Source organism: Coloeus monedula, assembly GCF_965178545.1.
Source record: "Coloeus monedula genome assembly, chromosome: 2".
NCBI classification, from domain to species: domain Eukaryota; kingdom Metazoa; phylum Chordata; class Aves; order Passeriformes; family Corvidae; genus Coloeus; species Coloeus monedula.
In genome coordinates this window covers 107737068-107753213 of record NC_138782.1, presented here as the reverse complement: position 1 = coordinate 107753213, position 16146 = coordinate 107737068, and the positions used below count along the sequence as shown (strand labels likewise).

General features: G+C 38.2%; 1 protein-coding gene across 2 annotated transcripts in view; it reads left to right on the top strand.

The window, feature by feature from the left end:
* NBAS (NBAS subunit of NRZ tethering complex) overlaps positions 1-16146 on the top strand; it is a 165708-nt gene that overhangs the window by 98326 nt on the left and 51236 nt on the right. For both annotated transcript variants that reach the window (XM_082301743.1, XM_082301742.1), the window contains 3 exons: positions 1555-1665; positions 4915-5165; positions 7122-7456. In XM_082301743.1, the coding sequence (XP_082157869.1) occupies positions 1555-1665; positions 4915-5165; positions 7122-7456 (697 nt within the window). The remainder of the gene's footprint in view (positions 1-1554; positions 1666-4914; positions 5166-7121; positions 7457-16146) is intronic.

Sequence of the window (16146 nt, the reverse complement as noted above, 5' to 3'; positions counted from 1 at the left end):
AGTTTTGCACTGTAATGCTGCTACAGTTGGAGCTTTTTGTATGTATCTGCTCTACTTAAATGAAATGTTGCTCAAATAAATGGATTTGTAACTTCTAATTGAATCCATAACGCTGAATTTACTCACTGCTAATATTAGGGTATAGGTTTTGCACCAGTCTTGGTGAAACACCAACAAAATACATACAAAGTGTGCCTATGCTGGAGCTTTCAGTGAGGATTCCTTTGGCAGTCCTCAGGCGAAGAGTGACAGACAGTCAGGGCTGGGCATGAAAAGGGGTGTGTAACATAAAAATGTTAGAAGATCGTTTGTGAGGTAATGGACAATTTTTTTCAGCTTTTCATTGTGCAACAGCTGCTTGTTTTTGTTATCTTGGCAATGAATAAATTGCTAATTATTGTTCTTCATTTATATGGTATCATTTCCTTAAACCACCATTGCCTTAGGCTGCCACTGCATGCCACTTTTAGACAGGAAGGGAGGATTGTGGTATAGCTTATAAAATTCCAGGAGGAATGCATACCATTCGCTCCAAGAGCCACTCCAGATTTGTATGATTGACTGGATTATTTTGCAGCTAAACCATTCATACCATCTTCCTCTTTCACTGAATCGCAGAATGGTTGAGCTTTGAAGGGGCTTCTGGGGGTCATCTTGCCCAACGTCCCTGCTCAAGTAGAGCCACCTCGTGTATTCACATTAAATACATTTTAAAGAAGTTGTTCATGACACGCCTATTAGGAAGTAATTACACACAGATAGTGTTTTTCTTGGAATTATCCTGAAGAGAAAAGACCCGACCCAACCAAACTGAAACCAAAACCCCAAAATCCCAGCAGTAGCCTTAATAGTATTGCTTCTATGCCAGCCTGAAAACAAGAACCATTCGTCTCTATTTGAACCATACTATACTGGCTTAGTAAAAATCAGTATGATGTTAACTTTAGGCTTTCATATTTTACCATGTTCTCCATCTATTGTTTTGTCAAAGGGATTATGCAATAACAGAAAAGCATTTTCTTAATATTTTAGGACAGAGTGAGCTGGACACCATCACACCTTTTAGTCTACAAATACTAAGAGTGTTTCTGTCTGTGAACTTCTAGAAAGAGCTTTGAGGATTTATATACCAGTTGTGCTAAAACACTGTACGTATTGCAACAAAATCAGAAAAATCCTAACTGTGACAAGTTACATCCCTCATCACTTTGTAATTGAAATGAAATGAAAAATGAAATTTTTGCCTTAGCACAGGGTTGAATAGAAGCTGCCACTGAGAACCAGAGTGTTTGGTGGAGTAGGTTCCTGTCTTTGGAATATCTCTGTCATTTGTTTTTTTCTTCTATTTTTTTTTTCTCAAATGGAGCACCAAGTATAAGTAAATGCAGGAAGACACACTTAATGTATGTTTATTTAAAGTTTTTTCTATGTTCTTGTTTTATGAAAAAAAAATTAAAAAGAAGAAATCTTGTGTTTTCTAACGTAAGGATTTATTTTCATGTCATGTCTCATAGGGCTTAACATAACTTTTCTTTCATGTCTCTCCTCTACCAGAACACTTGAAGAAAATGTCTATAAAATTGCTGTTTCTTTGGCTCAGCGATACAGTGTTCCACTTTGGGAAGTTTACATGACCCATCTGGAATTTTTATTCACTGACAGTGGGTAAGTTGTCTCCTCTGCAAATGCACATACAATTCTGTTACACAGAAATAAATGCTAAGGTGTGACAGAAATGAATTATATTGGAGGTGGAGTTTGGGTTGTGTGTTCATTTGTCTTGTGTTGGGATAGTATGGGAATTTTTGTCTTTTCCACGTAATGCTTCTGTAACCAGCTGTGAAAACTGGTGTTGCAGGCAAGGTTAAAAGTCCATATGTGTCTTACTGTTCTTCATAGTACTCAAGGACTTTTGTTTCAGTATGCAGGTTTCCACAACTTTCAATATTTAGTTCTCTCTTCCAGTAGCAACTTATCTTGTAGTTACTGCTACAGTCCTTGTAATATGTTCTGAAACATGATAGTTTCTCTATTTTTTAAGAGTTTTGATATTTATTGACCTCTATTCTACAGAATAGTAGAGGAAATAAATATATTGGAGCTTCCTATTCACATTGTGCATCTGTTCATCTCAGCTTCATTTTTTGATAGAAGCACGCTTTTTCTTTTAAGAATGTTGTACTGAAACTGTTCTAGCCTACAAGATTATGGCAGACCAGACCTGGCACTGGTCTGGCATAAGGGGAGGGTGCTTCTGGTTTCTATTTGAAAGTGGCTCCGGGGCCTTTATTTGTTAATTAATATGTTTATTTTAACCTCTGACATCTTGTCACTCAGGCACTTTTTGCCTACTGAAAGATGAATAAACCCATTTGATAGAAGCTACTTGCCTGAATAGCACATGCAGATGACAGTGATATAGAACTCCCTGTGTAATGCAGCTGTTCTTCTCTACTGTTCTGTCAGACATGATCAAATTAATTTGGTTTGTTTCGAGTGTTAAATTCTTAAAACACCTTTGGCTTGCAGCAGTGTTTGTACCTCTCTTAACATTAACTATTAATTTAAAAGGATTAAAACATTTTATAAAACATGAGGAATAAAAAACAAAACCTGGTGAATTATCTGGAAAAGATGAAATAATGTTTTGAGATTTTCTTTGCCTCCTCCAGAAAATAGAGAAGTCATCTAGAAGTCTCCTCTAAATTTTGATGCTGCTAAATTATTTACTGCTTAAAACAAAACAGACAGTCAGGATATAAACATGGCAACAACGGGGTGAATGTGAAAGAGCCAGCTGCCTTCTCTGGGAATAGAATATTACCTAAAGTGTTTTGCAGCAGTTTTCTATCATTTTCTTTGTTCTTGTCCTCTGTGAGTTAGTATTCATAGAATGGTGAAATCACTGAAGTACAGAGTAACCATATTTTCCCTAGTGAAATTCAAAAATGTCTTGAAAATTGATGTATAATAGCATAATATGCTGGTGAGCATGCTTTGTTGTATCATAATCTCATTTTAAAATTGATTGACAGCATATGACCATTACAGTATATTTTAATCTTGGTATTATGGCATTAATAATACATGTTTCATTATGCATTCATTCTGAATTGAAAAGTTTATTCTAAGACTTAATCTCTTTAACCAAATTCGCAGTATTTCTATAAGCCACTTTACATAAGGAGAAGCTTAGAAGAGCTTCATAGTTCGTAATAACATGGTTTGTTTCAACTATTTCTTTGATTACTTGATGACAAAGAAATATTACATGGTTTTTTGTGGAATATGAGTCTGAAAAATCATTCAGAATGACATTTTTTAAAAATTAAAAAGAAATGTTATTATCTCTTTTGAAGAATCTGATCACATTTGATTATCAAAACTGTATAAAATGCAATTTATGATTTCAGCAACATGAAATTGTCTGCCTATCGCAGAACCTCCAGAATCTCTCTGAACAACACCATAAACACTTCCTATCCACAATCAGCCCTGCCCTAAAAACACAGCAAACATCTGCCAATCCTGTTCATATAATTTAATGCTCAACTAGCCTTTAATTTGAACTTCGGGTATGAACACGAAAAAAAATAGTCAGATCACACTCTTGAAATACATCAGATCCAAGTCTCTGTTTTGCCTGATATGAAGAGTGAATGGTGCTTTATTTCCATTAATACCATACTTGTTTTCATTCATATTGTAGAAAAATGAACAAATAAGAAGGATGTATAGAATTAAAATAGTGCTTGCAAGGGTAACAATCTTGGGGAAGGTTGTAGATATAAAAATAACTCAAAAATATCTTATTCTCCCTAGGAAATCAGTTAATTTTTAAACTGAGAAGGTTGTGTTTGTGGTATTTGCTGTAACAGGATCATCTTTAGGAATGAAACAGAGGCATTTTACTTGGATATTAAAGAGAAACACTAACTTATAGCATGTATACTTGGGGGAAAAAATGATGAAATTCTAATTTCATCAGTTTTAAAGGTAGAGGAAAAATCAAATGGTATTAGAAGACATCAGATTTCCAAATGAAATGTACTATCTAACGTGCCATATGATTGGACTCTGCGGAGACATGAGGTAGGAACCATGTGTAGGTTACTTCTTTCGTCAGATTTAGGTAAATCTTTAAGTTGAGAAAGATATAAACTTAAGATGATATGCACTCATTTTTCTCCCAGCTGAGGGAAAAAGGAGTGATTCTCTTTTATGTAGTCGGCTGGAGGTGTCTGAACTCATACTGTGAAAGAGCTAATGTATTCTTTTCAAAAGATTCAGGAAAGAATTTCCTGAAGCAGTGTGACTGACTGAGATCAATCCAAAGCTTGCTGATATTTTCATAAGCTTTCGTGGATGACAATTTGAGAAGCAACGTGGGAAAGTGTCGAAGTGTCCTAAGCATGAATAATAGTGTCAAATAGATTAATTACTGGGCAAGAGCCAGTTTTCAGTGATAATATCTCTCAAGGTATGCACAGGTACTCATCAACTACAGAAAATAGAATGTAATGGATTGGGAAAACTTCTAACTGGGCAATAGGATCTTTTGAGCATCATTCAGCCACAAGTGGTTGGTTGGTTTGTTTAATAAAGTCTTCCTTTACACATACCTTGGATGTATGTTTCCTTTTACATATAGCTATACTCACAGATGTGAAATCCTGCTTTGAATTCCACTTCAGTATTCATAACCCTTAATCTGCATGTCAATCCAAGTCAACAGATAACAGGATCGGGAAATAAGAGTTGCTTAGCTTTTGTTTATAGAGCATACAATTATCTAAACATTTGTGATCGGGACCTTAAAGAGAGGAAAGGGTTGTCCTGTCTCCCAGGTGTACACCTGTAAGAGTCTTTCATGGCACATCCAGGCCTTTAAGTAAAAGTTATTTCTAAACACAGGTTATCGACACTGGAAATAGAAGAAAGAGCACAAAGTCTTGGTCTGTTTGAGACTTTGAAAACCAGTCCTGAAACCTTCCATGAACACATGGTTAAATATGTTTACCCAAGTATTGAAGGCCAGGATCACCAGCGGTTGCTTTACTATTTTACACTCCTGGAAAACTGTGGTTGCTCAGAAGTGGTAAATCATACTCTGAAACCTGAAACTCACATCCGACTCCTGAAAAAATTCAAAGCAGTTGCACCAGGTAGGAAAGTACCTGTTTGTTTTCTTCATTGCTGTATTTATTGTTCTGTTATGTAAGTATTGACATGATTATGCTTAGATAGTTTATGTTTTCCAGGTAATTGGTTTTTTCTGTGAGCATAGGAAATGAATACAGTTAATATGGGTGTAAGTTCCTTCTCTTTGTTTTACTGGAAATATATTTGATCACAGCAAGAACAAACTAGTTAAGAACAGGTTTCTGTTAGTGATACAAGTTTAAATGAGAAGTATCAAGTTCCTAGAGTATGATTTTTAACACTACAAGTTTAACATGAATATTCTCAAAGGACTTAAGACAGTTTACCTTTCAAGAGTCTGAATTAAAGAATATATTAGGGACTTCATGCGTTTTGTGTGTTTGTTTGTCTTAAAGAGGATAATTTTATGTTGTGTTTTACCCTTGATGTCACCTTTTGCCTTTCCAGAATTACAGCATTGTTTGTAGTCCTACATTTTCAGACAATTACTGTAAAATACACTGCTGCTAAGGACTCTGAAATTTTGAATACTACTTTCAATTTGCTTGTTAGTTGGGTACTATCTTGAATTTTAGTTGTACAGCTCCAAATCCAGTTTCAGAATGAAAAATACACACTGTATGGCATTACCTCCTATGGGGATGAATTAATTGTTCAATATTGGAACCTCATGTGTATTGTACACTAACTGTGCCACAGAGTTTAAAGAGATAGTGCATATGAATTCATGTATTGCAGGAAGAAAAATGTCAATAATTTTTTTGGAGAGGAGGGATAACCTTGAGTTCTTACTGATGTTATTCAACACTCAAGTTCTGTGATGCTTGCCAAAGAAAATTCAGCCAAGAAGTTATTATTTACCTTCAAAGCTAGTAAAGAAAATGTCCTGGGACTATATGTCAGACATTAATTAGTCAGTTTGTGTGGTAAAAAATTAAATCTTTGTATTACACCCCCAATCAAAATTCTCAGTGTTCAGCATAGTTTAGAGATAGGAGTCAAGGAACAACATCTAAAGTGTTTGTAGAGGTTGTAGGCTTGAAGTATCTGAATAAGAACATGGCAATAGAAGTCAGTTATCTTAGGAATTATATGCAAAGAAAGTAAAATAGTATCATTGATAGAAATACTTTTGTTTTTGCTAGATTAATTTGCAAGGATGTTCTTCCTCTAGGAACCAGAGTAGTAACATGACTCTTGATTATATGCATATTGATGTAAATGGATCTACATGTCCTATGTCTAGCTGACCTTATTTAGTTTATTTGTAGTTAGTGCCTTGCAATTTTTGCTAAGTGGTAAGTACCAGCTGTTCCATGATCAGAATATATATTTTAAATTGGTGAAGATTTATGCCTTGACTTGCATGAGATTTTCTAGGGTTTATATTTAAGTTCTAGCCTGATTCTATATACTATATGTATGTTCTTGCTTCTTTGAGAATCTGCTTTTTTTAGGTTTTGTCATAGAATCACAGAACAATTGGGGTTGGAACAGACTTTAGAGATCATCCAGTTCCAAATCTCCTGCCATGGACAGGGACACCTTCACTAGACCAGGTTGCTCAGAGCCCCATCCAATCTGGCCTTGAACAATTAACAATTCCAGGGATGGAGCATCCACAACTTCTCTGGGCAGCCTGTTCCAGTGACTCACCACCCTCATAGTGAAGGATGTCTTCCATATATCTAATCTAAATCTACCTTCTTTCAGTGTAAACCCATTCCCCCTTGCTGGATTGATATATAATGTTAAAATATTTGCCATGGATTGACAGATTTCACATGCACCAGGACATCATAAAATCCCAGTCTGTCAGTATATGTTTGTAAAAGGTGATGGGCTAGAGTCTTTTTAGTTTTGCTGATACTGGTGTATTCATTGTTTAATGTGTAATTGTGGAGTGTGAGTAGTTTTAATTATGAATAACTTTTACCTCTTTCTCCCTCTGTCACTAGGTCTTAATTACAAAAAACTAACAGATGAAAATGAAAACCCTCTGGAAACACTGGAGCCCATCCTTACAAGTCAAAATATCTTATCTATTTCCAAACTGGCTCCCAGAATTCCTAAAAATGATGGTGGCATGCTGTCACCAAGTTCTATTTACGCTGTGTGGTTGCAAAAACTTTTTTGGAATGGTGATCACCATCTCATTAAAAAAATACCAGAAACCATGGATGAGTGGCTACATGCATATGATATGTGTTCGAAATACTTTGATAGACTTGATCCAGATGATGTTGTTACTTTCATGGATGAAATTACTTTTTCTTCTGAAGCTGTCACAAAGGTAAGCAGATATGTTTTAAGAATTTTAGTCCTCATGTGAAGCATATAGGATATGAGTTCAATACAGTATCAAGAAGAAAGTCTTAGTAAATATTATATTTTTCATTTTGCAGTATTTAAAGATAAATTTGTAAGCCTACCTTGCTGTGCCAACCTCTTCTTTTTATGATTGCCAGTATAAAAAAAAGGGGATTTTTATTCAGTTAGGGGAGTTAGCTCTGTGGATATGTGAGTTTCGATGGAACCCCAAAGTCCCTGTGTTCTTATTCAACAGAGACTAAGATACTGTGTATTTCATAGAGTCCTAGAGTGGTTTGGGTTGGAAGAGACCTTAAAGACCATCTGGTTCCATCCTCCTTGCCATGGGGGGTTTCTGCATTTCTTCCATTTATTTATATATACCTATAATCTAGGGCACATATATATAATCTACATATACCTGTAATCTAATCTACATAATACTTTATAATATATATAAACATCCCTCTTTCATTTAAAGCCATCCCCCTTGTCCTACCACTACATGCCCTTTGGAAAGCCCTTGTGCAGGGCTCCTTCAGGTGCTTGAGGTTTGCTCTGAGGTCTTCCCAGAGCCTTCTCCTCTCTTTACTGAACAGTCCCAACTCTCTCAGACTGTCTTCATAGGAGAGAGGTGGCTCCAGCCCTCTGAGTATCTTTGTGGTCTTCTCTGGGCTCAGTCAGTCCCACTGTCCCTGTCTTTGACATAGATGTTAAACAGTGCCAGTCCCAATACCTACCCTTGAAGAATGCCACTTGTCAGCTCTCCATTTGAACACTGAGCCCTTAATGCAACTCCCTGCACGCAGCCAAGCCAGCCAATTCTTTATCCACCAAGTGGTCCATCTGTCATATCCATCTCTCCAGTTTGTATTTCATGTCGAACAGTGTCAAATGCTTCGCACCAATCCAGGAATATGACGCCAGTTGCTCTGTCTTCATCCACCAATTCTGCAACCCTGTCATAGAAGGCCACCAGATTTGTCAGGCATGATATGCCCTTAGTGAAGCTTGCTTTTATCACCAATACACCTACAGAAGCTTTTCTCGTAGCCCGTGGGGTTCCTGGTAAGATTTAGTTCTAGCAGTGCTTGAGCGTTCCTAACCAATGCCTGGATGCTCAGACAGTTCCTCCGTCTGCCTCACAGGGTACCTGTCCTTTCTTCCACCCTCTGTAGGCTTTCTTTTTGCTGTTTTGAGTCTTTTCCAGGAGCTCCTTGTGCATCCATGCAGGCCTCCTAGCATTTTTCCTGACATCTTGTTTGTTGGTATACCTTACTCCTGACCTTGGAGGAGGCAATCCTTCAGTATCAGCCAGCATTCTTGGGTCCCTCTTTGCTTATCCCATGGTACTCTACCAGGCAAATCCCTGAAGATGCCAGAGTCTGCTTTCCTGAAGTCCAGAGTGGTGAACTGGAAGGGTTTTCAGCCACTGGGAGCTGGCAGAAGGGGGTTTTACCCCTTGCGTGCCAACACAAAGAACCCCGGAGGTCAATGCTGAAACGCCTCTGGAAGGCGGCACTCAGTGCTCAACACACAATGAAAAGGGGCAGAGCTCCTCACCCTGAAGGGGCTGTATCCTTCTGTCGCTGTTAAGCAGGCAAAAGCAAAGAAGTAAAGAGAGGGGACTCTCTGTATGTGCTCCACACAGGTGTATCCCGGTGAAAAGACAAGGACGAAGAGACCAATTGGTGGGAGGGTCCAGGGATCTTATACTGGGTACAGAATAGGTGGGGAAGGGATCTCAGCCAATGGAATAGAGACAAGCAGGTGGGATTGACAGGAAAGGAACCAATGGGAGCAACACATAGGAGGGACTCCGGGAAGGATTCAATGGGGCGTTGAGGAACAAGGAACTTTCTAAAACTAATGCATATTAAAGAAGGGAAATGTATACATAACTTCATACATAAAGCAAGACAACAAAGTATTACCCAGTCAGGGGAAAACATGCAAAAGGCAAAACAAGGGAATCATGGGTTCTCACCATGACTGACCACCACAGCTGGTTGTCTGAGTTCTCCTCAGGACAAAGAGTAGCTGCAGCCACCTGCACCGCTACAGGGAACTTGCTGTGTACCGTCCTTGCTGCACTAAGGATTTTCATGGCCACTGTAGCTCAGTCTGCTCTTGAGCTTCGCACTCCCCCCCAGCCCTTCTTTGTTGGTGAGATCAAGTTCCAGCATAGCGCCTCTCCTAGTTGGTTCTGGCATCACTTGGAGAAGGACGTTGTCATGAGTGCATTCCAGGAACCTCCTGGATTGCCTGTGCCATTGTGTTGTCCCTCCACCAGATATTGTGGTGGTTGTATTTATTTATTTGTGCTCATCCTAAAATTCATTGTTCCACAGGCTTGTGCTTAGTACCAGGCTTTTGCGTGCAGACTAAGATGTTCCACAGAGAAAGTATTCTGGCCCAATGCAGGTGGTCTCTAAGCAGCGTAATAATATAAATTATAATCTGTCGTAATCTCCATCTGGCTGAAAGCGTGGTTTTGAAAGAACGTACTTTTATGTGTGTAACATATCTTACCAGATCTGGTGTTCCTTTTTGCCCAGTGAAACCTACTTGCAAGGATATTTCTAGCATAAAGTTTTATCCATGGTTTCTTATGTATCTTTACTGTGATGCACAAAAGAGAAATGAGATTTTGTAGATAATTGCCTTATTAAAAGATCTGGAGATCTTCACTAACTTTATCTGAAATGAAAAGGTGATAGAGAAAGTGTTCTTCAGGGGGTTTTGTGTGTATCTTCTTTAGTTTGGTTTGTGACAATTTTTCTGAGATATTTATTCACCATGTTTAATGAGGTAAATTTCAGGTTTTCTCCCTCTTTAATTACTGTTTTAATGTTCCCACAGTATTAGTATAGGTTTATTAGAACCCATCTAACTTGTATCTATAACAGAATTTGGTGAAAAAAATGGGAAGATAAAAAGCTTTGTCAGCACAAAATTTGTGCTGTGATCTGTCACAGTAGAACAAAATGTTTATCTCTAGGTCCATCAGCTGTCTCTGAAGCCTTTTTATCAGAACTACTGTCGTGGCTTAGGTGTTTTGATCCCTTTTATCTCATCTCATAATGTTACTTTTTCATGCTTATGAGCAAAGATTGAGGTTTGTCCTGAGATTTTAATTGCAAGACTTCACCCTGGACTGAGGTAGCAAGGTCATGACTCGTCTAAAGACGAGAAGGAAATACTGACTTTACTGATCCTTTTCAAGTAGAATTGTACAATGAGAAATTGTCATTGTAGATGCTGGAAACTTATCTCTGAGGTCTCTTTTCTCTACCTTTCATCTGAAAAATGCTTCATACATAAAAGCTGCCTTTTGGCTTGCACCTGTTACTTAAATCATAAGTGTTTTGACGCTGCCTTGGTCATGTGCTCACTCTTTTAATCTCTAATTCAGTGTGTTCTTCCCAGCCCAGTTTTATGGCCAAATACTTTATTATATCAGTTTCCTATTCCTGTAACAGATGCACATTTAGGTATTTCATGGAAGTGCTGATTCTTAGTCAGAATGCAAAAAACCATAGTCATTATCAAGAAATAATTTGTGCTGTCATGGAGACAACTGAGCTTTCTCACATAGAGGAAATTTGAGAGGAAGCTTACAGTGAGATAGTGAAGTGGGTTTTTTAGGAGTGGTGAGAGGTGTATTGGTAAAAAACCCCAAAAAACAAATGTTGCATGCCCTCTCAGCTCTCTTCCACGCTTTCAAAATGTCAGAAGGGGAAGGTGGGAAAGGAGAGAGAGAGAGTAGTCAGGGAGATGATGAGATGCACTCCACTGTTATTCTTGTGGAACAGTATCTCCATTGAAAACCCCCTTTTGGTCAGAAACAATTGAGAAAAGTCTCAAGTGCTAAGGGGCAGTGGGATGTTGGCTACATAGCAGTGTAGGCTACATGAGTTCAGCTTCAGAGTTACCATTGCTGTTGTCACCATGCAGGAACTTAAAAAACAGACATCAGAATATCTCCTGCTGTTCAGTATGTCAGTAGAAGTAAGGGGAGGCAGGGATGGGCCAGCAAAGCAGTAGGCAGCTGCTTCTACTTGTGTGTCACTTGGATATGGCAGAGAACCCAGGAGCCGAATGTGTAATTATGCAAAAGGGAATGAAAACACAGGGGTTTAGTGCTGGCTTCTGCAACTTCTTGTTCTTCCTGAGAAAGACAGGAATGTGATGGGCTTTGACAGGGGCCCTCTTATTCATGTGTTTCCTTCCGCATCCTCTTTGTTTTAGCTTTCTCATGAATTGGGCCAGCAGTGACTGAATGAGAAGGTGGATGAATGAGCAGTGCTTGACTGGGCAAAGGGATTGAGAAAATACCTAAATTGGAGAAATGGATGAGGAGTTTGCATTTATGAAAAGGCAACTAACATTGTTACACTGACTGTAGTTCAGGATGTGATGCAGTTTTAGGTACTTTCAGCTCTAAGAGGCCAGAGATTCTATTGTCCCATGTTTCTTGCAATCAGTCGAAATGAGTTACCACCTGGAAGATGAGATTCAGTTCCCAGGTCCTAAGGGTTCATGGAAGGGTAACATTGTGTGGTGGGAACTGAGTGATGCATCATAGTGGGACTTCAGTAAATCACAGACTCAAAGTAACATGGTTAATGTAGTTGAAGAAGGTAAAGATTGATGCCATTTTTTTTTTGTGTGTTTGTGGTAAATGAAACAGGCAAAGACCTTAAGTCTTTGTCAGTACCTTCCTCACACATTGAAGGACTGAAGTGTTGATCCCTTGACCACAGAGGCTTGCTGCTGCAAGCAGTTGAGAAGGTTCCTGCTTGTGGCACTTCTAGTCAGAAATGCTTTTAGCTCTGTATAACTATTTAAGTCTTTCTGACTAAATAATAAGTCATTCTACCTCAATAGTGTTAAGAATAGGCTATTTGCGTGTATGGAACAGATTGCTTCCTGTATGGGAGATATTCCAGATATTCATTGGAATGACTGCATATATTTTTGCATGCATTTTGAATCTGTCACCTTTTTTCCCAGCAGCTGTGTTTGCTTTTAAATAATACTGATGTCATAGATTCTTAATTATAGCAATGATCATACCAGCTTTTTGTTGTGATGATTTCCCATTTGTTCCTGTTTCTGTGATCTTTGTGAAGCATTTTAGATAATTTGTGGATTTAATTTTTTTATTATTCCTTCATTGCCAGCATTTTGTTCATTGTGTCAGAGAGCTGGTTATGTCTTCAAAGAACCATCTGTTTCAGAGCTCATAGGTCATTGCCCTGATGGTTTTTTGATCAACCGTACTCTGGAAAAAAAGCCTAGCACAACAAAAACACAACTGAAAACAATCTTTTTTAATCACTGTGTTTTCATTATTGAACACACACTACAAATGTAGATTGGCACAATATGTTGATTAGGAAGAAAAGGCTACAGCGTCAGATAGGAAAAGCAGAGTAAAAAGCAGTGGTATCATCAGTCAGGTCTTCTGTAGAGAAAGAGAAGCTGAAATTTTCCTTACATGGGTACTTTCTTGCAGCCTTCCGTAGACTCGGCCACATTCTTTCAGACAACAGCTGATGACATTTTTTTGTTTAACATTCCGTCTTTAATAACTTCTTTTCCAAATTCTGATTAAAAAGAAATTCTCCTGCAACTTAGTGATTTTAGTTGAAAGGTTGACTTATTTTCTCTGAGTCAGTAATACTCTTTTGACCATTTTCTTTTCTCTTTTGCTTTTTGCAGCAGGAATACAGTGTCCACATTTTGACCACATACTGAACAGGTGTGGAATGGGAACCTGTTACAACTGAATATTAACCTGCATTGTTTTCTTGACTTCAGACACTAAATGCTGTTTAAAATAACATATTTATATGTTACAATAACATATAATATATATATATAAATAATATTTTAATATATAATATATATTATAATAATAAACAATAACATTTATTAAAAGCCCAGTTTAAAAAAAAAAAAAAAAAAATCCCAGAATGATAGGGACCGAGTCCGGAGAGCTGGCCAGATAAACGACACGTACACCAATACGATTAAGCATCGTTCTCCCTTTATTGTTCAACTATGCCAACTTATATCTACTTTTGCAAAGATTCATCCCCAGTCCCTCTAGACAGCCTCTAATCAAGGGGGAGCCTTCCAGTGTATACCTTGCCAAGGACTCTCAGGGCTGCCTGCAGCCAGGTGCTTTCCAGGCCTGCCTGCAGCCAGGGGCCTGTTCAGGAGCCTTTCCTCAGCAACCCTGGGTTGTCCAATCTTTCCAGGGGTATCATATGTCCTGGTTTCATAAGGAATCCCTCTACACCAGAATATGTTCACTGTCTTTTGTCTGGCTGATTGACTTAATGTTGTATAAAACACTAAGGAAAAAGACAGAGCATGACATTGCCTGAAGGTGTACAAGAAATGTTCTTACATAGCGTGACTGCATTCAGATGTTATTTTTTTAACTACTTGGCTTCATTTTATCACTTTTTTCCACTGTGTGCCAGTTCTGTTGGTTTGCCTTGCCTGACCTTGTTTTGTTCGTGGATATTGACAGTACTTCCTTTTTTAGTATCAATTCAAGGTACTTTTCTTGTGCCTTCCATTTATATAGTTATTTTAATTAAATCTGTTTCAAGAGTGTATAATAGGAAACTTCTTTAATAATGTATTTTCTTTAACTGCTTCCTTGCATACATTAAAACTTTCTCCAGCTGAATTTTACAGGGTCTGGTAGGAATGAAGTTAACTTTCATCATAGCAGCCTCAGTGGGGCTGTGCTTTGGATTTGTGACTGAAACTGTTTTGATGCCACACCAGAATTTTGACTTGCTGAGCACTGCTTGTACAATGTCAAGGCTTAATTTATCTCAACACCTTAGCCCTGAGTAGACTGCAGGTATGCAAAAATTGGTCAAGGGACACAGCCAGGACAGCTGACCTGAGCTGGCCAAAGGTGCATCCTGTGCCATCCAATGTCATGGTCAGTGGTAACAAAGAAAGAGTTGAATAAGATTAGGGGGATGAAGCACCTCTCCTATGAGCAAAGACTGAGAGAATTGGGATTGTTCAGCCTGGAGAAGAGAAAGCTTTGGGATGACCTAATTGTGGCCTTTCAGTACCTGAAGAGAACCCACGAGAAAGATGGAGAGAGACAAGAGCGTGTACTGACGGGACAAGGAGGAATGGCTTCAAACTGGAGGAGAGTCATTTTAGATTAGGCATTAGGAGAAATGGTTGCCCAGAGAAGTTGTGGATGCCCCATCCCTGGGAGTGTTTCAAGGCCAGGTTGGATGGGGCTTTTAGCAACCTGGTCTAGTGGAAGGTGATGCTTTCCATGGCAAGGAGGATGTAACTGGATGATCTCTAAGGTCCCCTCCAACCCAGGCCATTCTATGATTCTGTGATTTGGTGTCAAGTATGGGAACTGGACCCAACTGTTTCATCTGAACATCAAAACCCATTTTTCATTATAAGGATGACTGAACACTGGCACAAGTTCCACAGAGGGGTTGTTGAGTCCTCCCACACTGGAGATATTCAAGAGCCACCTGAACGTGGTCCTTGGCCACTGGCTCTAGGTGGCTCTGTTTAAGCAGATGCCTTTTGGAGATCCATTCCAACCATTCTGCATTTCAGTGTTGCTGGGATCCCAGGTTCCTGTGGCATTAAAAGGAATGGAGCTGTTTCCATAATCCCACACTTGCATGTTAATCACTGGCAGTAAGAGTAGCAGGGTCAACATCTTCACGTGCATGTTAATGTTACTTGTACTATGCTTTATTAAGAAATACTTACGTACTCTGAGGAGAACGGGCTTATGAGATGAGTTTTTACCCTGAGGAGTAAAATCTGTTGAGGTGAAATAGTATGTGATGTTCTTTGGTGTGAAAAGAGATTTTTAAGATTTTTTATTACACATTATAGCCTATAGATGTAAAGATCTTTATAAACCGCAAAAGCTTTTTAAATATAAAACTTCACTTCACATGCAAACAAAGTGAACTAGCCCCTAAGCTACATTTTTATCACTGTCTGTGATACCAAATCTCATTACTGAAGCTGACTAGAAGTACGGAGGAGAGCTATTCATGGTTTGGAATAAAATAACAAGAGAAATGATATGTTCATAGTGCTGCATTTTGGCACTCTGCAAATGTGAATGCAAAATTAAAATAGGCTTGGGAAAAACATGTTTTCTTTCTTCTTTCTTTTTTTTTTTTTTCTAAATACTTTATTCTGCATGTGCTTATGGCATCGTGACTTCTAAACTGTCAGTATATTGACACTGTTCTCTAGGATGTAAGTTAGATGGCATACTTAAATTGTTTGCCTCTTGTATCTCTCTTAATTGCATTTTGAACATTAGAATCTACACCAGAAGAGGAAAAATGAAATATGTAGCTGTTTTCTTCTTTTTTCATGTTTATGAAATGGATGTATGAATCCAGCTGTGGTTGTTAGATTTTAATGTGATGTGGAGACTATGAACTTTTCCTTGCTTAGAGTAAAACCTGATATTGACACCTTGTTCACAGTAACAAACTCAATCACTTAGAGTGGGAATGGAACTGTGTTGCATTTGAAACTGTATGGTAAAATTCCCTTATTGTGTTAAAACTGGTAAATTTTCTTAGCTCCAACAATAATGTCCACTCGTTTTGCTTTCATTATTAAAAATAC